The 23,536-nt window shown below is 36.3% G+C and overlaps 2 protein-coding genes across 3 annotated transcripts in view; both read right to left on the bottom strand.

Moving 5' to 3' along the window:
- The window catches only part of LOC126954775 (alcohol dehydrogenase 1A), a 78,415-nt gene that overhangs the window by 18,777 nt on the left and 36,102 nt on the right, over window positions 1-23,536 (bottom strand). The window contains exon 1 of one of the 2 annotated variants that reach the window (XM_050790651.1): window positions 94-209. The exons of the other annotated variant lie outside the window; for it this stretch is intronic. Within the exon in view, the coding sequence (XP_050646608.1) occupies window positions 94-111 (18 nt within the window). The 5' untranslated portion in view covers window positions 112-209. Of the gene's footprint in view, window positions 1-93; window positions 210-23,536 lie in introns of those variants that run through there. 2 annotated transcript variants of the gene reach the window in all.
- Window positions 8,411-23,350, bottom strand: LOC126954774 (all-trans-retinol dehydrogenase [NAD(+)] ADH1B). The gene is made up of 9 exons (XM_050790650.1): window positions 23,227-23,350; window positions 19,877-19,978; window positions 19,158-19,296; window positions 17,325-17,412; window positions 17,008-17,227; window positions 14,942-15,202; window positions 12,508-12,643; window positions 11,788-11,926; window positions 8,411-8,689 (listed from the first exon to the last, which is right to left on the bottom strand). Exons 1-9 carry the CDS (start codon window positions 23,242-23,244, stop codon window positions 8,665-8,667), a joined length of 1,128 nt encoding a protein of 375 aa, XP_050646607.1. The 5' UTR covers window positions 23,245-23,350; the 3' UTR covers window positions 8,411-8,664.

The following is a 23,536-nucleotide window of genomic DNA, read 5'->3' as shown; positions in this document are numbered from 1 at the left end:
ATATTAATTTTAAATTATTCATCAAATACTGTATTCCTTTCTTTGTTATACTGATGAGAATATATTACCAACAGTAATATATTTTTTGCTTACTTTTCCTGCTGTGCTCATGTTGTTTCTGTCTTCTCTGCAGACCAGGAGACTGGTGAGTCTTTGTGGATTTCTTCTCTGCTTGAGTGCATGAAGCAGATGTATTGCACAAACATTTATTTTGTTGCCTGTGTAACATCCAATTCCAATTCCACATGTGACCGATGTCTTTAAGCCACACCCATTGGATTATTCTCAGACTGTCAAAACAAAGAAAAGGGTACTGAACCAGCCATCAAAATATTGACTTCCAAATTCCAGATAAGATTTTGTTTTCATTAGGTTAAATATTAAGTTAAAGTGATAAATTGTAATCACTTTCTCTTTTCCTCACTCTTCCCCCAGCCTCTGGAATTCCTCGTTTCTCTTCTCTCAATCCCACATTGGTCGTTTTGCCTTGTATGCTCTTTGTCTGCACTAAGCTGCAACTCTGAATCCACATGGGGCGGCTAGGAAGGAAGAGGAGTAAGGAAACAGGAAAAACGAAGTAGGGCAGAGAGAGCACCCTGGTTGTCTTTAAAGCAGAGAATCAGACCCCTAATTAGTCACAGCAAAGGGGATCACTGTGCCTGGCAATTCTGCTCCACTCAAAACTAGTAAGTATGGACTGAACCCCTCCCTGTGTCAGGCACTAAGTTGGGTCCAGTGGAGTAGCAGTGATGAATAAGACATGACCTCTGCCTGTGCCAAGAGACAGTATGGGGCAACGATGATGGCATGGCTTTTGGGACCAGGCCAACCCTATTCCTTACTTGTTCTGTGTGCTTGGACTTATTATTTCACTGAATTTTTTTTGCCTTAGTTTCCTTATCTGTAAGATGAAGATGAATAATGGCATCATTTTAAAGGACTGTTTAGTGAATAAAGGAAAAATCCATGTAAAACACTCATCATGGAGTTTGGCAGATAGGAGTACCCTCCAAAATGTTAGCTGCAATTATTATTCATAAAAGGAAGTTCACGGTTTATGGGGAAAAGACATACAGGCAACCAAGTCTACATATCAGCCTGACTGGGAAGTGCCCTATCACAGGGGTCAGTTAGTGCTTTGGGAACAGAGACAGAATTGCTATTCAGAATGAAGGACTCGGGAGACATTGTAGAGGAACAGACATTTGAGGTGGATTTTAAATAATTGTGAGAAATGGAGCAAAATCCTCACTGGATCATTTCCATTGCCCTTTGATTAGTGTAACACGTATCCTCATGACTTTCTAAGATAGGAGTTTGATTTTTCTTTTATCCACACTTGGAGGCATCATAAAACTATACAGGCAACTATTTAATTAGATCTAGTCTGTCAATATGAACATGTTAGCACAAAGGACATATTTCTCTAAATTTGCCAAGGGAACACTTCAGTAAGCTTTAATTATGTAGGCACTGAGACTCATACCGAGAAACATTCACCCAATAGAAAAGCAAAGGAGGTCCTACGATTTCAGTTGCTTCTCATTTGGAAAGGTATAAGGGAAAGGAGATAGCCCCAGATAACCTGGCTTTAGCCTTCTCATCCAACTATTTCTCCCATTCTCCAATACAAGGCCTATGCTCTTTAGAAGCTTGTATCTCTGTGGTCCTCCAAAGAGGAATCCATTGCTCATCATGCTCTTTCTCTTCTTTTCTGTCCCTCTGGCCCATTCACATCCCACACAAACTTTGAGAACCACGACAAGGTCGCCCTTGTGGAGGTGTAATAACTCCATCTCACAGTCATGCTTCACTTCTCTCCATCCCTGTCATACTAAAGATTGTTGAAATCTTGTGCTCCTTTATGTCAGGACAGACACTGTTCTATGAGCAGTCCCATAATGGAGAAGATTCAGTGTCTTCTCTTTAAGGGATTACATATTAGCAGTGGGATTGGCTGTGTTCAGGTAGAGAAGATAGAGAATCCTCCTGTGAAGCAGGAAGTGGTCAGTGCCAGGAGAAAGTTAAACGTGGAATCAAAAGAGGAGGACCCTACTTCGTCTTTGCATTGTGCACTCTCAGCTCTTAACTCAAGGAGTGGAACAGGGTGAGTGCTCAGATATTTGTTGACTAAATTAAATGAATAACATCTAATTTGAGAGTGAGGAAGCCTTGAAAGAAAGATATTTTATTAAGATTTACTAAGAAAGATGAGTTGCAATTGAGAGTTATAGATCCAATTAACATATGGACAAATAATCTTGAAAACATTTTTCTCCCCTAGTACCCCCTTTTATACATTTTTCTGCTTAATCCTCTCTCACACCTATAGACAGAGCATTTGAAGGAATTATAGCCACTACCACCTTGTTTTCAAGGCCCTAATGGATTTGGAAATGTGATATCCACTTATGAGCGTCTATCGCTTCATGAACACATGGCTCCATGAACTGCCAAAAGCACTTTGGGACAAACTCCATAGAGCCAGGAGATCTTTCTTAATACCATCTGGCAGCTACTCTGTGCTTACTCTTTGCCCACCTTCTAAAAGTTTAAATGGCTGTGGGGGGAGGAGCAGTTGTCACATGATTGAGTGTCAGTGTCTAGTATCAGAGGGCCATGGCAGGCCTGGAACAACATCTGGAATGTCCAAAGATAACCCTGTCAGTCTCTAGGGGTCACAGGGCATCACATTCCTCTGCTTCTTTCTCTGTGTGTGTCTCTGTAAGCCAGCCCAATTCTATATTACATTTCCACCAAGTACTATATCCTAAATTCAGCTTATCCAGAGAGATGATATGCTCGATTCAGTTTGGGTCAGCAATCCCCTGTGTGCTAGGCAGAATAATGGCCCTCAAAGATGTCCACTCCTAACCCCTGGAATCTAGGATTATGTTGCTTTACATGGAAAAAAATGGATTTTTTAGATGTGATTCAGTTAAAGGTCTTGAGATGGGAAGGTTAGCTTGGATTATCCAGGTGAACCTAATCTAATCTTATGACTTCTTAAAACTGGAGAGCTTTTCCAGGTTGTGGTCAAAGAGGGAGATGTGTCTACCCACAGACCGTAGACGGCCATGTTTGCTACAGAAGTGTGTTAATTTTCTATTACTGATGTAACAAATTAACACAAGTGCTCTTGAAGGTTAGTGGAAGGCAAGGACTGGCATCTCTAATATAATTATACAGGTAATGATGAGTAGTGCGAAGATGTGACTCCAAAGCCTCGAGAAGGACAGACTAGCATCTCTTTAAGAGATCCAACTGTCTCCTTTTCTCTATGATTCAATAATTTACCTCAATCTAAGAAATAATATTATAACTGGCAGAAAGTATCTTCAGTACAAATTCTTCATTTTGGGGGATAATCATTTGGCAAAATGGGAAGACTAATATTGTTGTAAAGGTTGCTAGAAAAATTGTAACATTTCATGTATGTGCATAAATAACAGTCTTTAAAGCATTTTTGGGGATGGGGTGCAAAATTAAGAGTGGGAGAGGGACTTTAGTAGCAATAAATAGAACTTGAGAATGAAATAGCTATAGAAATAATCTATAGAATATTACAATAAATAGAATAAATTTTAAGTTCCTAGAGGAATTTTTGAAAATACCCACATTCAAAGCCATGAATTCTTACTCAATTAGCATTTCATTTTGATTTTGGTACTGAAGCCAAAGATGTTGAAGGAGCTGAAATGCTTGCTGGACTGGCTGTGGCTGTGGAGCCTGGAATTCTGCCATGAAGAGCATGTGTGAGAGAGCAAAATATTTGTGTACTTTCCTTATGTGAAGGAGTTGGGAAATAATCTAAGAAGCCCAATCCAAAAGCAAAGATGTTCCATCCAGTCTTCTCTGTGAGAGCCAAACTATAAACCATCTGAGTGTTCCAAAAGTGTTTTTTGATGTATTGATATATTTTAAATTATCCTGAAAATGTTCTTGGCAGATGCTTAAGCGTGTAATTACTGAGATGATGTAGAAATGCAAAGTGTTTATTAAAACAATACAGAGTAGTACAAATAGTATGCTTGTCGCAATATAAAACTATCTAAAAACTAAAGAGTTCTTTAATGGTGGAGAGTTTTTTCCTTTTTGAAGTTAAAACATAAATTTTTGTAAAAAACACAAATGATTACTATTTATACCTAACATTTATGGAGTGCTGACTATGCTAGCTTTTGAGCATACATTGCCTCATTTAGTGCAATGCTTAGCATTAACTTATGAGGTAAATACCATTGCTGTGCACATTGTACAGATGAAGACACTGAGGTTTAGAGAGATTGCATAAATTTCCCAACGTAACACAGCAAGTAGTGGGGCCAGGATTCCAGGAAGCCTAACTCTGGAGTTTAACAACCGAAAGAATAACAATAACTAATATCCTTGTCACTCTCAGCATGTGCCAGTTGCTGTTCCAAATGGTTCAAATTATGTATTCATGTAAACCTCAGAATAACTCTATGAGGTATGTTCTAATATTATTTTCATTTTATAGAGATATATTTTGTATGTGTATGTCAGCCTTAAAGCCGCTTTTGAGTTTTTTAGCATATGTTTTGAGAACATGTCAACTTTATTTCCATTTAAATTGCTTGAGACACAGCATGATTGTTTATATAGTCACTGGAAATTTTATTCCCAGCTGTGTATCTCCCTGGAGTCTTTGACTTACTCCCATGTGGGGAGGAGGTGCTTTGCATCTGGACACACCTGCCATCCTGGAGCCTCCTCACCCTCATCCTGGGAATCCCTTCCCTCTCCCCAGGGTGAGAGCGTCAACTTGTCAGATATCACATTTTTCTTTGAATTAATGATCAGTTTGGGGGAACTTCATTAGTTATCTTCTGGAGAAAAGGTACACCAAGGCATACATTTATTGAGCTCTTTTATGTTTCTATTGGATTTCTATTCTGCTGGGATGATTTTCAATTCTCAATTGCCCTCTTCGGCCCCGGAGTGTTGGCAGCTGGGCATGTGTCTTCTAAACAGAAACTTCCAAAATCATCTCTTGAAAAATCTGACCAGCCCAAAAGAAAATACCCACCCTTACTGACTTTATATTCCCCAGCAGTTAATCCCACCAGATAGCTCTATAGTGAGTCTCACATGACACAGATGCCACCCATGTTTCAGAGCTTCCCAATAGCTCATTAGTGCCCCATCCTGCAACAGAAGACAACCAAGATCATCAGACATGTGGAGTGATTCTAGCTTTGTAATAGGAAAGATAGAAACATAGCAAAGAAAATAGAAGTTGGAAGAAATAATCCAAGAAGTAAAAAAATACAAAATCTTTTTAAAAGCTATTAATATTTGCAAAGAGAAAAGATATGATATACATGAAAGAAGACTATAATATCATAAAAATCTCTTGAGTATTGAGGCCGGGTGTGGTGACTCACGCCTGTAATCCCAGCACTTTGGGAGGCCGAGGTGAGCAGATCACAAGGTCAGGAGATCGAGACCATCCCGGCTAACATGGTGAAACCCCGTCTCTACTAAAAATACAAAAAAAAAAAAAAAAAAAAAAAAAAAAAAAAAAAAATTAGCCTGTAGTGGTGGCAGGCGCCTGTAGTCCCAGCTACTCTGGAGGCTGAGGCGGGAAAATGGCGGAGGCGGAGCTTGCAGTGAGCGGAGATCGCGCCACTGCACTCCAGCCTGGGGGACAGAGTGAGACACCTTCTGAAAAAAATAAAATAAATAAAATAAAATAGAATAAATAAAGAAAAAAGAAAAAGAAAATATCCATTTATAAGCCACTTGGGAGATAAAAGGCAAAATCCAGGACTACCCAGGTAACTCTAAGAGCTTGTTCGCATTAATGTTGCAAGTCTGATAGCCAAAAATCTATTTGACCTTGTAATAATTTCATGTTTAATAGCTCTAAAAGTTTTCTATTAAGGCCTATGAGAATTTTCTTACATCCAGACTTATATGTTTGCCATTGATAATCCTAGGTTCCTGAATGATCCAGTAAGAAAAACATTTCTATAACTCTATGAGCAATATCATCCCAAGGCTTTAGAGGTGGCTGTGATAGTTTATATTATTTTGACGTTTATTTGGTCAGAAATATTTTTAAGTATTTAAAATCTCCATTACAATACCTTTAAATTATTTCACAATTACATATACATGTTGGCAGCTAGAATCTTTCATTACTGTTTCTTCATAAGGTAAAAAAGTAATACAATCATAAATCTCATCATAACTGACAATATTGATGTGAAGCTCCTACAAATGATTAAAGAATGTGATTGACATTCTTGAAGAAATTGTTAAAGAAAGTTGATTGTCCTGCCTCTATTCAAGACTTTCAAAAATAGTATGTAAAGAAATTACATAATTTTGTTCAAAACAGTTATGGTTCAAAACTTAACTTTAGTTCTTCAACTCTTCAGATCCAGTTTCTCAGGGGAACAGCCTGTTTCACACATTTCTATGTCTCCCTGCTCATATGAACCTATATACTAATAAATAGGAATTTTAATTTGTTTTGTTTTGTCTTCCACAAAAATTGGATCATATAATAACACATTATTCTGTACCTTGCTTTTTATACTTTCTGATGCATCACAGTAATTTTTCCAGATTTTTAGATACAATGTTTTTTTTTTTTGAAATGAGGACTTGCTTTGTTGCCCAAGCTGTAGTGCGATGGTGCCTTCATGGCTCACTGCAACCTGTGTCTCCTGGCTCCAGCGATCCTCCCACCTCAGCCTCCCAAGTAGCTGGGACTACAGTTGTGTGCCACTATGCCTGGCTAATTTTTGTGTTTTTTTTGTAGAGACAGGTTTTTGCCATGTTGCCCAGGCTGGTCTAGAACTCTTGAGCTCAAGTGATCCACCTGCCTTGGCCTCCCAAAGCACTGGGGTTACAGGTATGAGCCACCATGCCCAGTCCCCTATTTTTTTTTTTTATAAGATCAACTTACCATTCAAAATAAGGAGTTATCATCATTCCTTATTCTGTCAATCAGTCAGACAGTTTAAAAATTTTTGTTTCTTCTGCAAGTAAGGCTATAGCTAATGGCCTTGTTTCTATATTCTTATACACAAGTATAATTACAGAGTTGATTCTCAAGTGTGATATTGCTTGGACTATGCATGTTTAAAATTTTAATAAAAATCACAAATTGTTTGTCAGAAACCTACGACAATGCACATTTCTACCAACCGTGTAAGCTAATAGGTAAGCAGTAATATCTCATTTTGCTTTATTTTTTTTTGACCACTTCCAAAGCTCAGTGCCATTTAATATACTATTTTGCCATTTTAATTTCCTCCTCCATGAATTTCCATCACTGTTCATTTTCCTCTTCGGTTGTCTATCTTTAAATGAAAAAGCACCAGGATTTTGGAAATATCTTTTTTTTGGTCATATATAAGAAAACATTTTTTCCTTGTCTATATTTTTAAATTATTTTTTAATACCAGAATTTAAATTTTTCTCCATGCTCAGAATTTCATTTCAAATATGTTCATGATATTATTGAAGTCAACCCCCAACTTTATTTGTTTTCATATATCATGAGAAGTCAAAGAATCAAAGCAATATATTCTCACAACCATGCACATTTTCTCCCTGTCTTCTTCATTCCTGTGTCTGTCACTCTGATAATCCTGTTTCAGCACCTATGAAGGCACTTCTGTGCATACTTGGTTACAGACCTAGCCAATAATTTCTACACTGGAATATATATACATATTTTATGTAGGTGTTTGTGCCATTTCTCAGTTACCAATTTTACATTCTGAGTTCACAGCATTTGCCACCCCATCTCTACACTTAAAGCCACCATATAGCTTTTAATTACTTTATACGCATTTTTGGTCATCATCTAAATAATCATTTATAGCCATAAACTAATACTATTTAGTCAAGGAAGTACTTTCGTGAGCAAAAATTACAGATTTCTTGAACATGATTCCAGGAATAGTTCAGTTTTTACAATTAGTAATTGAGCCTTTGTCATATGAAGCAAGAAATCTGACATTATTTTAAAAAATCAATTGTACATCAACCATAAAGAAATAGTATAAAAGCCATAAAAACACTACCCTTTATTGCAGTAAAATGTGGGACATTTTATATGAGTTCCCAAGAAATTTCTTGTATTTAGAACTCGTGGACCTTCACTACTTGTAAATATGAGTCTATCCTTTACCTTACCATAGCTTTTACCCTAGGGATTTGGTACATTTTATTTAAAAAAGGAAAATGCCGACAGTGAAAATTGAGATAGAAGTAGGAGATTTCAAGCACAGTGGCCCAGCAGGTGTGTGTTCAGGGCAAGTGAAGGTTCCCTTCCACTAGGTTCAATGACTAAAGATTATGAAGATACCAAAAATGCAAGAAGTCACAGGAAATATTTTTCCTCAATGGCAAAGATGACACAGTAGAATGGTTAAGAAGGACGGTTTATTGGCTTCAATTTCCCAGCTGATGTTCAACACTTTATTTAATTCTCACTTGAATTTTAAATTTTTGCTTGAAAAATAATTTCCCATCAATTTCCATTTCTTTAGAAAGCCCCTATGTGTAATTTATTGAATACATCTCTGAAGAGCAGAATTATGATATTTCCCAGCTGTTGCTCCAGATCATGCAGGGTAGAGGAGGATGAAGACTGCTACAAGGGAAGGCATCTCTATTGCCTCAAAACGTCAGGACGGTACGGATACTGCAATAGGAAAGAAGAGACTTGTTAACATTTAGACAACCCACATGCTTCCACGTGAGAGTCCATGGAGCATCTGAGTTGTCTTAGTGAAAATCTGTCTGTGATCCCAGCTACACTATTTATACATTTGGTTCCAGTCAAAGGAAGTTCATCCTTTTTGGTTTTCTCTTGTTTTTTATTTTTTTATTTTTATTTATTCTCTAATCTTAATCTCACTCACAACATTCTGAATATGCCTGTCATTTAGACTTCAATTCTACATTAGCATCTTCAAAAAATCATTTTTGCATGCCCACGTCCCTAGTGTAATAAGGAATATAAAACAACACTAGATAATAACTTGCAGTAAGTTCTTACTATTTGTCACTTTCTTTCTGCATTTTCTTAAACTTCAACCTAAACATCAACACTAGGAGGTAGGTTTCCATATTATTTCTGTTTTAGAGATTATAAAAACTGAGACTTAGAAAGATTTATAACTTGCTCTGGTAGCACATCTAGTATGGAGTGTTGGGATTCAAACCCAAATACAAATTTGCAAAAATCATAAGATGATGGATAACTTGCCTGAAAGAACTGATAATTTAACAAAGTTAAGACCATGCTGGAAATTTAAAAGACCTTTGATACAGAGATGTTTAAGGATTCTTAGAAGTAGAGAATAAAGTCGATTTGTATTAATTCTAAGATTCTTCATTCTTGTGAAGATTACAAATGGAACATTTACACTAGAACTAATGCCCTTTCTATAAACCAACTTCTCATGAATAAATATTTTTAGAAAATGGTAGTTTTTGTGACTCTTTAATAACTTTAATTTTTAACATATATATGTATATGCATATGCATATATGAGAAAAATATATGCACATAATTCAGAGAATGCAAGACAGCAGAAAGAAGAAAGTAAAACTAATCCATAATTTCCCAACCTAGAAATAATAATTCTCAATGTTTTCCTGAATTTCTATGAACTTTTTCTAGAAATATATGCATGTTTTACTGTTTTTGATGAAAATTTGAGACATTGCATATACAATATATACAATTTATATTCTTCATTAAATGAGACTAAAATTACATCATGAGAATTTCCCAATGAAGTCACTTCTTTTTGGTGGTTTCATTCATTTCTAATAGATGACTGGAATTTATGAATTTATTTTCCTTGTGTTGAACTTTAGAATGTTTCTAAAGTTGTAACGAGTAAACATATATGTATATTTGAATAGTTGATTATTTCTGTAGAATAGATTTCTAGAAATGGAATTGCTGGGGCAAATGATTCAGTTATTTTTTTAAGGGTTTCTGATACATATTACCAAATTGCTTTTCCAGAAGTATGTATCAATTATTACTGAAAGTACATGAAAGTGCCCAACTCACCTTATTCTTTCCAATATTCAATATTACAATTTTAAATCTTTGCTTATTGATAGGATTAATTATATTTACATATGCATATTACTATATGACATTCTCATAAAATGAATTTACGCATGCTTCATGACTTCTTTTTTTTTTTTTTTTTTTTTTTTTTTTTTTTTTTTTTTTTGAGACGGAGTCTCACGCTGTTGCCCAGGCTGGAGTGCAGTGGCGCGATCTCGGCTCACTGCAAGCTCCGCCTCCTGGGTTCCCGCCATTCTCCTGCCTCAGCCTCCTGAGTAGCTGGGACTACAGGCGCCCGTCACCGCGCCCGGCTAATTTTTTGTATTTTTAGTAGAGACGGGGTTTCACTGTGGTCTCGATCTCCTGACCTTGTGATCCGCCCGCCTCAGCCTCCCAAAGTGCTGGGATTACAGGCTTGAGCCACCGCACCCGGCCGCTTCATGACTTCTTATGTTGCTCAACACTGTCCTCTGGTTTTGTTCATCTCTATATTTGCCATCATCTTTTCAATCTTATGATGATGATCCCAATGATGATATTGACAATGATAACTAACCTTAGATGACTACTGTTTTCCATATGTACACGCGCTTTTGAGGGACAGTGTGGTTCAATAGAAAGTGAATAGATTTGCTGATAACAAGATCTACTTTTGAATCCTGGCTCTCCTTACTACCACTTGATGATTTTGGCAAAGTCATGTCTTTTCCGTGTCTCAGTTTCTCTTCCCTAAGATAGTGAGATAGAGACTGACACTGAGCACTGTTTGGAAATCACATGAGATAATGCAGGTAAGATACTTAGTAGAACAGCTGGTGCTCTGTGAGTGCTAGTTTCCTTCCTTCCTCAAGAATGTTGTCAGTTAAAGTATCTAGTATAATGATTGTGTGAATGCCAAAGAAATACTATTTAGAGTTGAAAATCTCATGAAAATAAGTGTGGGATAGCAGAAAAATCTCAGACTCTGGACTAGAAGACAAAGGTTAGATATAACTGCCTGTTTCCAGTTGTGCCTCATGTAAATGCAGGTGACAAAATGCATTTTATTAGCTGGTTGTAACTGTTAAATGTTCGAGATAGGAAATAGAATTGGCTTATTTTTCTAAGCTTCAGAGAAAATGTACGACAAACATTTAAAATAGTGCTTAGTACTCTTCTCTTTTATGATAACTTATATTGGTAAAAAAGTTTTCTTAAACTACAAAAGAAAAAGAGAAAAACTAGTATTATCTACCTAGAAAACAATCCCAATGTACTTCCACCTACTCCTGCAATGAAATTGTCGAAGACGTCCTGAAAATTATTTAAATATGCAGACACTTAGTGTCAGCTTTACATAGGTAGAAGGATGAGGATTCAAAGTCACCATGTTATAATTATGGCTGTTTAAATAGACTTATTTTTTGTGGGTTTTTTTTTGTTTTTGTTTTTTGGCAAATGTGAGTGTTCTCTTTTAAGGAAGGCTGAGTGGCTCAGATCATTCAGATTTGCAGTAATCAACATAATTTGACTTCAGCAGAATAGGAAATGCAAAGCAACTGGTTTTAGCTTCTCACAGTATGATCCTACAAGTGCTCCATGCAAAGACTGAACAGGTAATGGAGAACCAAGAGACTATTTTTTCTCATCCTTCCACCTTTTTCATTCTCTGCTAGACAATCCCCTGTGGTAGAAAAAAAAGCAAAACAGAAAACTAACTTAAACTCTACCTTTTCCCAGAGCGAAGCAGGTCAAAGCCTTCATTTATTTTTTCAAAAGGTAAGACATGGGTTATTAATGCGTCCAGTGAAAACTTCTTAGCCATAAAATCAGCCACAAGTTTTGGGATACCTTCTCTACTCTTAAAGCCTGAAAAGAAGACAGTATCATTGTTAATTCGACCAGGGTCAGTAGAAGAATTGAAGAAATTTTCCATATAAATGCAAGTTTAGAAAAGGTGCTGCATTCCAGACTGCTATAACTGAGGATAAGAAGAGATAGAGTACTTCAATATGCTTTTACAGTGCCTTGACGTAAAACAAATCACAGATAAACAAAGTTTCTTAGTTCTTTTGTCTCTCACATAGAAATAATAGTACAGATGTTTATGCCCAAAATTGAGGAACAAATTTATCGGTTGTCTAAATTTGGGTGTAGATATGAAATATTGTTGTAGATTTCCATGTTCTACTAAAAATGTCCATGCCTTACACAGTCACAAGTACAAAAACAGATGGAGATGAAAGATTTTGGGTTATGGTGACAACAGAAAAGTTTAATTTGGGACCTTCTGTCTGCATTAGTTCCATATCTAGTTGATTTGGAGACTGTAGATAGAAAAGGAATTTTAATTTATTTTTGATTTGTTTTCAAAACCTTGACTTGTCAGTTGTAGAGGTGGAGATATATTGATGTTAATGAGAATTTGGCACTTGAGCCCAACTACATACCACCATAAACAGCCCCCTTCCAGGTGCGTCCAGTCAGTAGCAGCATAGGGTTTATTGAGAGGTTCTGGGAATCAGGAGGTACCCCTACGATGACGCTTGTGCCACATGCCTCATGACAACATAACAGGGAAGCCATCTGGAATAAAGTGAATATTTGGCATCTTTAACATGGAGTTGCATAGTTTTTACTCATAATGCACAATATCATGTAATAGGCTTAACTGGATTGTGAGTGTGTAGAGGAAAGAGATTATGTCTTTTGCTCCTTAATTCCCCTTCTCTGAATAGGATAGTGCTTTGGATTTAGGAAATGCCCAGAAAGTGGTTTTTTTTTAATGAAAGAATGGATGAATAAATTGGAGTGCATTTAATTCTTCCTAATAAAGGAATAAGGAGGCAGACATCATTATAAACATACATAAAGCATAAAATTTCATCATCACATAGTTCTCAGGTGATCTGTGAATTGGTTAAATCATTTTTCATTGATTTATTACATAGGTATTTTGAACCCAGTACTTTCAACCAGATATTTTGACGGTGAACAAGATAAATGATTACATCACTGAAATTTGTCTCTTGTCCATTTGATGGTCTCCTTCTTAAGTGGATTCCTATTCTACTGTCCATTTCTCAAATGGACATGTTTTAAATATTGTTTTATTACTTCCCCAAATACATACTGGTTTTACATTAAAATACACTGATTATTTGGAAACCTCAAGAGACAGTTCAGAAAATGTTTTCCAGTCAGCTTTTGGAACACGTTCTGTAGTTAGAAAATGGTTTAGGATCCCCATAGGTATATAATGATTAGTTCTTTGATTTTGGATTCTGACCTTTGGAAGACCACACATCCTCAGAACATGTGGCTGTCAGACATTTGGTATCTTGAGATAAAGATAAGGTACGTTCGAGTTCCACATGAGAAAATGGATGAAAATATGGAAATAGAGTATAAAGAGAAAAGCTGTAGCCCTGGAAAAAATTGAATTCTTTTGACATTTTATTCCTCTGTGGCATCTGTCCCAGGTCATGGCTGCCGCGAGCTTTGATCTTAGGGTGCCACTCCCTGTTACCCACACTGCTGGACCTTCTAGAAAACCTCAGCAATGGAAATTTGTTGGTTTCTGGAGACTTTTTGAGTAGGATTCTAGAGAATTCTGGGTAGGTGAAATATAGCTAGAGATGTGTTTCCCATTGCAATTGATATTTGTAACTGTTTGGAAGAAATACCATGTAATAAGCCAAAGATGATGTAAGCACTGCAAGATTGGAAATAGTATTTCATATCAATAATGCCAACTGAGGCTGGGTGTGGTGGCTCGTGCCTATACTCTCAGCACTTTTGGAGGCTGAGGTAGGAGAATCGCTTGAGTCCCGGGGGTTGAGGCTGCAGCGAGTTATAATTATGCCACTGCACTTCAGCCTAGCTGACAGAGTGAGACCCTGTCTCAAAAAAAAAAAAAAAAAAAAAAAAGACAGCTGATATTTATCGGGAGTTTACCATATGACAGGCAGCACTGCGCTAAGTATATCACATGCGTTGTCTCATGTAATCTATAAGCAATGCTATGAGATGCATAGCTTTTAAACTTTGGGGGGTGGTAAAGTCTACTGACTTTTCTTTTTTTCTATTTTCTTTCCTTTTTTTTTTTTTTTTGAGACGGAGTTTCACTATGTCATCCAGGCTGGAGAACAATGGTGCGATCTTGGCTCACTGCAACCTCCGCCTCCTGGGTTCAAGTGATTGTCTTGCCTCAGCCTCCGGAGTAGCTGGGATTGCAGGTATGTGCTACACCACCATACCTGGCTAATTTTTGTATTTTTAGTAGAGACTGTTGACTTTTCAAAGTATTCAGTCCAACTAGTATTGGGTACTAGCTATGTGCCAGGCACTGTCCCGTTTCTGTGATAAAATACAGTGATGTCTCAAAGCAGTCAATTTCCTTAGGGCATATTGTTGTTAATAAAACAGCAGTTGGCCTAAAATTGCTCATTTCTTTTGGCCAAATACTAACATGTTAAAAATTTGGAATTTATTAAGAACATATGCAAAATTATTGAGCCATTTTTTTAAGAATGTGGGAGAAAAATAGAACATTTCAATTTGAGAACAGAATTTGTATTATTTATGTTTACTTGAACTTACAGTTTTAAACTAAAAATTAATAAAGTAAATCTGTAATTGCTCAGTTAAGAAAAACAAGCCCTTTTCTTTTCCTCTAGAGGAAATATGACTTGAGACAGGTTTGCATAGTTGATGGAAGAAAAGATTTCCCATAACAAAAATTAAACAAGTCAGGTAACAGATGATGGGAAATTTCCATTCATCATTAAAAATATCCTTTATACATAGAACATATATTTTGCTGCCTAAATGCATCTTCCAGGTTGCAGAGACAGAAATCTCAGGGCATATCATGGTACATACCATGGTATCAAGCCGACCGATGACTTCAAACGAAAAATCCACACCTCCATCAGTCATTTCCTTTAGCACCTCCTGGATGGGTTTCTTGTAGTCTTGAGGGTTGATGCATTCAGTGGCACCCAACTCTTTGGCCTTTGCAAATTTGTCCTTGTTGATGTCCACCGCAATGATTCTGGCTGCTCCAGCTGCTTTACAGCCCATAACAGCAGATAGGCCGACCCCTCCCAGGCCAAACACAGCACAGACAGAGCCTGGGGTGACCTATGTTTTCAGAAAATGCAAAAATGAATTATGTTTGTTAGAAATTGCTTAAGCTTTATAAAGTGCCATGCCTACGTGTTTATCAAGAGCTACTCAGACTCTTCTGTCCAACCTTTTATCAAAATCTCTTCTGACTTCGGTTGCTTTATTTTTAAATTCAAGGGGATGAACTAGTTGAGTGGTTGTCAAACTGATGCATATTAGATTCTTCTGGGGAGCTTTACAAATTATCCCACTGTCCAGGTCACAGCCCATGTCAATTAAATGAGAATCTCTGCAGGTGGAACTCAGTTCCCAGGTGACTCCAATGGGAAGGTCAGGCTGGGAACCAGGGGACTGGATGATCTTTGAGATCCAGATGGCAGTGATTACAATCTTGAAGGGACTCTCGATGCTGAAATCCCATGATAGTCAGCTTCAATATCTCATACATACACCAAGGCAATATTTGGAAAATAAAATTAGTGGAAAAGGCTACTCCAGGAGACTGAAAAATATTCCACTTAAACCCTCTGTAATTAACGCCTTGGTTCATTTATGTTCAGTAGTTGTGACCAGTATATCCCTGCTTTAAAAATACACTAGCGAACAACACAGCAATGAAACACTTGTCTATATGTCAATAATAAATACAATCTACTGTTATGAGTAGCCTCATCTTCTGTCTTGGGTAGGCTCTCTTTGACCACCTGCTAACACGGATGAGGCAACTGAACAAGATACTAAGTGCTAAAGTCAGAAATTTAGAAAAGATGCCTTCTGAATTTTTTTTTTTTGGTTGGCTAGTGGTTATATATTAAACCTAGTCTCCCACAGTCAGTCTTCATTGTGGGTAACATGCTTTCCTGTCCCAAGTAATCTCATCCTTATATTCCCTTAAGGGTGTCTATTCACTCATTCATTCACCCAAGTGTTATTCATACTATGGGGACAACACCATTTTCTACTTTACTTAGAAAAATACAAGACTTATGACTGTGATTTTAAAACACTAATAATTACGTATTGCGAGCTAAGATTCAGCAGGATATTTGAAAAAGATATCTTAATCTCAGCTCTCATATTAAAAAGATATTTTAGTCTCAGCACTGAGACTTTGGGCATATATCTTTATAACTCTGGACCTTGCTTTCATAAAATAAAGCATACTACTAGATTTTCAGCCTACTCAGATGAGGAGCCTTTAAAGAATTTCTGCTTGAAATTTACCACTTCTGAAATATATGTGTGTGTTCATGGCAGGGGAGTTCGTTTTAGCAGTGAAATCCCATAATGAGTGAATTACGCATCACTGAAGCTTCATTACTTTCCGTCTAAGAATCCAGAGTGGGTGAGCCTTGGTTTGGAAGTGCATCAGGTAAGGTTTTGGACTCTACTGTTGCTCCTAATTCTGGGAGTAGAGGATCCACAGACTAGATGCTCCTCAAGGGCAAACGCTTATTTCATTTACTTTTGCTATCTCAGAACCTAGCAGAAACCCTGGTGCCTGAGGCTTGTATAGGTGCTCTCTAATTGTTGAATGAATTACTACATGAGTTCTCAGGCCTAAAATTTCACGCTCCCATAAACAGCAAATTCAGAGGAAAAATTATTGTAAACGATATCTTTACTCTTAACAACTTTTTATCTGCAATAAATTGGTGAAATTTCTAGCATGCGCTCTCAATTCTTTCTGGGTCATTTTTGTACTCATAATCGACACTTCAAGTCTACAAAAATAATCTATGATTCTTGCAAGAAATTGCTTCAGTTTTTTTCCTGACAGTCTGCAAGTAAGCAGTTTTCTTATCCATTGTCATTCCCACCTTGGCAACATTAACTGCAGACCCATAACCAGTCGAAAATCCACAGCCAATGAGGCAGACTTTCTCCAGGGGCGAGGCTGCATCAATTTTGGCCACTGCACTCTCATCCACCACTGTGTACTGGGAGAAGGTGCTGGTGCCAACGAAGTGGTGAATGGGCTTCCCCCTGCAGGTGAATCTCCTGGTGCCATCCTGCAGGGTCCCCCGAGGATTGCTCAGACTGGGCAGTGCAATATACAGACACACAAAGGCTTGAGACAGGATTATAACTAATGTGCAAACTCAAAGTCTGTGTAAAGAGAGCATCAGAAACCTACTCATTTTTCACACAGTAGTTGCCTTCTGGGCTTTTACAAACTCTGCATTTTCCACACTGAGGAGTAAAGAGCGGGATGACTTTATCACCTGGAGAGGAATAAAACAAGTTCTTCTTAAATTTCTATGCAGGAATTAATACAGCAAAAACTTAAAGCTCAGGTGTATTCATTAGAAGCATGTTTCTTTAACAGTCTTTAAGGATTAGAGTTCAATCATAATTATGTCATTTTTCAATGCCTGCCACAGCATTGTTTTCAGTTTGGGTTATAAGTGCCTGAGGATTCCTAAAGAGAAAACACAAATGTGGGGGATCCCACAGATTAAAAAAATTGCTTCCTCTGTATTAATAGTTAACTTTTATGCAGTGTACTGATTTCTCCTGTAGGCTTTGCAAATATCATTTTATTTAAACTTTAACTAATTAAATCTTAAATATTCTTACTATAAATACAAATTTTAGTTGAAAGTCATCTATTATAGGGCCCGTAGATATTGGGAAGATCTGGTATTTTGTAAAATATTGATTTAAAATACATACGAAAATTTTGAACCAATTCTTGGCTTTTCAAAGTGATTGTGCTTATCTTTTTAATGAAATGAATGCTTTAAAAAAATTCTAGGTTTTTTTTTTTTTCCTCCAGAAAAGCTAACAAAAATGAGACAAAGAAGAATTCCAGAAATTTCTCTGAAAGCTTCAGCCCTTCACAAGAAGTGAGGCACTTTCTTTTAGGATAAGAATTGACTTACAAATATTTTTAGCTGATAATTTGTGAATTATCTACTTTTCCTGTTGTGGTGGAGGGAGTAGGGGTAAAAAGTAAGGCTGTCATTTTGTTGTTAATTTATTTCTAGCTAAAAGAAATAGAGCTAAAACCTAATTTGGACAGTTTATTTTATTATTTTCTGTTCACAGTTTAAATTGGTATTTGGTAAGGGGGCAGGGTGAATCTACAGGCTAAAGTGATTTTTAAAAATTAAATATAATTTTTATTTTCAATCACCTATGCTATACATTCCACATGATCAAGAAAAATGGTTGGTGCATTAACATTTTATAGGTAAAGTTTATGTGAAAATGATAGTATGGCAATGTCCTAGTTATTAACCCTTTGCTTCTAAAAGTATTTATATTAATACGTAAGATTAGGGTAAAATAAATATTGAAGATAAAATAATTAGTAATCTGTAACCAGTTGCATTTAAGCATGGCTAAAGGTAATAAGGCAGATATTGTTGATGGCGGGACGTTTCCTTCTATGTTTCTTTCATTTCCTTTCACCTAGCCTGTTTCATTGATTCCATGCTCAGGAAGAGAGACCATGTTGGAAAAGGAAACTGGTGAAGGAGCAGCATAGGTCACCTAAGAAAAGGTCATGTTTATTCAGCCATAACCACGCAGCCTCCATTTTGTGAACTCAGCACTGAACAGTTTCTATATTTAAGTTTTTTCCCTCCTCCCGTTTCTACTTCTGTCTAGGCCCTGACAGAAGACAGTGTCCAGCAACACTAACACGGAAGTTACTAGATTATGAATGCCACACTGGTAGGCACTGTGTCCCTTTTGATCCTCACGTATATCCAGGCTCTAACCTGATGCCTGGCGTCTAGTAGATGCTCAGTACACAATGGTTGAAGGGTAGAATACATGCCTGCCTGAAGACATACATGCTTGAGTCAGGCAGGCAGAGAGGGAAAGAGGAAACCCCTGAAGTCCTGGCTGCGCCGTGACCTTCTGCAAGCCCTTCTGTCTCTCGTTGCCTCGGTTTCCTCATCCAGGCTGGGAAATCCTGGGATGGTCAACCAAGCGTGTTCCCTGAGTGTGAATCCTGTACCTGGTTTGACTGTAGTCACCCCTTCTCCAACACTTTCCACGATGCCGGCTGCCTCATGGCCTAAAATCGCAGGAAGGGGGCTCACCAGGTTGCCACTAACCACGTGGTCATCTGTGCGACAGATTCCTACAGCCACCATCTACAGAATAAAGAGAAGATGTTCAGATTCAGAAAAGATTGTAACTAGATAAATTTAACATACCCAAATTCCTGAAATTGTGCTTCTAAAATATATTCAAGGGTTTTGCTAATACTCCCTACTAATCCTAAATATGAAAGATTCGGTTTATCCTCAAGGTTATTCAGTCTAAAACCCGTCTCTACCTTCCCTTCTTGAATTAAACAATTTAGAAGAATCTGAAATATTTAAGTCTTATACAAGAATGCACGCTTTAAAAAACAGAAGTAGAAATAGCAAGGTAACACTTGGAAAATAATGTTAATTGATTTTGAAGTCTTGATAAATATCCTTTGGAATTTTTTTCTGTACAAACATATAAATTCTTTTGTATTTTACTGGAATTATACTGTATGTACTCTTTGATCACTTTTTAAACATTTAAAATTTATATTTATACCTTTCCTTGACAACAAATGTAATTTTATTTTCTGGATGATCATATAAGATATGCCTCTTAGCGGATTTTTTGATGTTTCCATTTGAATATTCTCTGAGTTTTTTAAATGTAAAATGAAATACAAATGGAAAAATACTTCACCTTAATGCGAACTTCATAAGCCTTAGGAGGTGCAACCTCCACATCCTCAATGGAAAAGGGTTTCTTTACCTCCCATAGCACAGCTGCTTTGCATTTGATTACCTAGAAAATCAAACAGAGAGATGGTGCCAGTGTTTTCCCACTCTTGAAGTTAGAAATTGTGTCTTTTCATCTTTGTACATGTAGTATTGGGTCCCATGTCTGGTACCTAACAAGAGCTCTATGGAAATGAAGTACTCTGGTTTATAAAGAGAATAAAAGTATCTTTTTAAAAAGCAATAACATAAGGAAAGCTAAACAAAGTATCATAAGACATTGAGAAAAACGGAATATATTTATTTAGGCCATTTTTATGCTGTTGTATTTTTCTCTGAAGGTGTTTATTCCTGATATTTCCTAATGCTGTCCTGAAAATGCTTGTTTACCCACAACTGTTGGCTGATACATGAAGTTAGAAGTCACCTTTATTTTGCTGACAGAGTCAGTATCTGTCTCCATAACATAAACTGCTTTCTTGCTCAATTTTCTGCTTAGGCCAAAAGGATCTGACTCTATAAGAACAGTTATATGGGTTTACCTTCCTGAGTACGATGATGTTTCTTTCTCTCCCTATTTGCTTATTGTCCTCTTTTAATTTTCTCTCTCCACCACTTCTGTGTGCTACTTGTTTCCTACTCATTTGAAACTTATCTTTGGCAGCCTGTTTTGTAATCTAATTTATGTGTAGAGACTCTTTCCAGCTTAGATTTGAGCCAAATATTATAAAGATTAGAGTTGGTGGTATGTGTGTGTGTGCGCGCACGTATGTGTGTATAGACTCAGACCCACACATGTATATTTTAAAACTGGAGAAACAGTGTGTTTGAATTTCTGTCTAGCAGAGGTTATCCATAGATGTTCTTAAAAAGAAAGTTCAGCATATATTTCTAGTGCTTGGCAGTATACTGTAAAAACCATCTTCACTGTGGTAAAGCATGTCTAGTTTGCAGAGCCCTTTCTAGAAAGAATCAACATAATTGCAAATATAATTAAAAATTCAATTGAGATTTATTTTTCTGCCAATTCATTTTCATTATTTATTTGTCAAATTTTTCAACTTTGTCGGATGTTCAACATGGTCAATGCCAAAATAAATATCAGAATACTTAGACAGAAGGTACTAATAGTAGGAAGTTTCTTATTATTAGGTGCTTATGATGTGACAGGCGCATTGTGGCTTGTGCTGGGTAAATTATATGCATTATTTTTATTTTAAAATTTATTCATTGATTGATTTTTAATTTCAATAGGTTTTGGGGTACAGGTGGTTTTTGGTTACATGGATAATTTCTTTTGCGATGATTTCTGAGATTTTGGTGCACCCCTCACCCGAGCAGTGTAGACTGAACCCAATATGTAGTCTTTTATCGCTCATTCCCCCTACTGCCATTTTCCCTCAGTCCCCAAAGTTCCTTATATCATTCTTATCCTTTATGTCCTCACAGTTTAGCTACCACTTTTAAGTGAGAACATTGGATATCTGGTGTTCCATTCCTGAGTTACTTCACTTAGAATAACGGCCTCCAGCTCCATCCAAGTTGCTGCAAAGGCCGTTATTTCGTCTGTTTTACAGCTGAGTAGTATTCCGTGGTGTACATGTACCACATTTTGTTTATCCACTTGTTAGTTGATGGGCATTTAGGTTGATTCCATATTTTTGCATTTGCAAATTGTGCTGCCATAAACAATGAGCATTATTTTTAAACCTGACAAGGCTGCTACCGGGACAGTACTATTGAATTATTGGCTTATTTTACAGCTGAAATAATTGAGAATCAAATGACTCAGCGATTGAATAATTTTCCCGAAGTCTCAAAGCTGGCTGTATAGAGAATAACAATTAATCTAGCCTCACATTTTCAGTACTCTGTGATGTTAAAAAGTTAGCAAAAAGTTAAATAGCAATAATAATGATAGTGGCTAATATTTATTTAAATTTTAATATTTAATAGTGGCTAATATTTAATCATGTACCAGATACGATTCTAAGTGCTTTACAGTATTCATTTAATTCTCAAAACTACTTCATGAAAGAGATGTTAGTATTGTCACCATTTAGCATTTGAGGGAAACAAAATGCAGGATGGGTAAACACAAATGAAATGCTGTCAAAAAGCTAAGTTACTGATGTTGCACCCAAGAGGGGAGGATTGTCTATTTCATCAGTTATTATTTTCATTAATATAGTTGGTTTATACTTTTGCTCTATGAACTCATTATTTTAAGTTGAGTTTGGTAAATTTGAATTTTCTTTATTTTAGTAATTTTTTATTAGGAATGTAAATATTAATTAGTAGTAAATGGAAGTAAAGTGAGGTGGACTAAGAACACTAACAATGGGCTATTTGTGATTTCCAGCTGGTCTTATTGATATGAGCCTGTTTGTCACACAACGTAGAGAGAAGCCTCAGAACCTTTAAATTGAATTATCATGGTGAGATATTTTACTGTGTGGTACACTCCTAACACAACAAATGGCTGGAAATAGTTGCACAGGTTTATGTAATTAAACAATTAAAAAATATCAATTGATTATATTGAATGACCACATGCACCTGTAAACTTATTGAACAAATAAGCGCACATTTATAGAAGAAAAAAACAAATATCTGTATTCCTAGTGCTAAGTGATTCAAATTGTATTATTATTCAAATTGTATTATTAATTTTCTGTGAAACCATATTAACTTTTATATGCGGAAGATGCTGTTCCATAGGATTTTTGTGGAAATTTCCGGAATTGTATCATAATGGACCCCTTTTAATCAGAATTTGTATGTTGATGTCTTGCTTAACCTTAATGATTCTAATGCTGTGAGATCAAAGAGCATTTTGTAAGATATTTTATAGTAAGGTTGAAGGATATTTCAGTCTTCTGAATCAAATTCTTCTCATCAAACTTCTGTCAGACAACTTTCTTGTGTTCATAAAAATATGAATACAAATAATAACACATTTGAATTATAGTGTCTTATTATAAAGATAACTTGCGATTAAAGACTTTTCTAACTTTAGATTTACAAATCAGTCATTAGTTTGGAATAAACTATCATATTTGCAAATTTATTTAATGTAGGAAATAAAGACTTAATAGATACAGGTTTTATACATTCCTGTTGAAATATTTAAGAATAGCTTATTTCCACTGCAGTTCAGTACACATTACATATTGAGGTGTATATTGCATATCATATTTCAGTGTATTATTTCTAATTTAGATAATAATTTTAAATTATTCATCAAATACTGTATTCCTTTCTTTGTTATACTGATGAGAATATATTACCAACAGTAATATATTTTTTGCTTACTTTTCCTGCTGTGCTCATGTTGTTTCTGTCTTCTCTGCGGACCAGGAGACTGGTGAGTCTTTGTGGATTTCTTCTCTGCTTGAGTGCATGAAGCAGATATATTGCACAGATATTTATTTTGTTGCTTGTGTAACATCCAATTCCAATTCCACATGTGACCGATGTCTTTAAGCCACACCCATTGGATTATTCTCAGACTGTCAAAACAAAGAAAAGGGTACTGAACCAGCCATCAAAATATTGACTTCCAAATTCCAGATAAGATTTTGTTTTCATTAGGTTAAATATTAAGTTAAAGTGATAAATTGTA

Source organism: Macaca thibetana, chromosome 5 (assembly GCF_024542745.1).
Source record: "Macaca thibetana thibetana isolate TM-01 chromosome 5, ASM2454274v1, whole genome shotgun sequence".
NCBI lineage: Eukaryota > Metazoa > Chordata > Mammalia > Primates > Cercopithecidae > Macaca > Macaca thibetana.
This window is presented reverse-complemented; position numbering and strand designations above follow the sequence as displayed.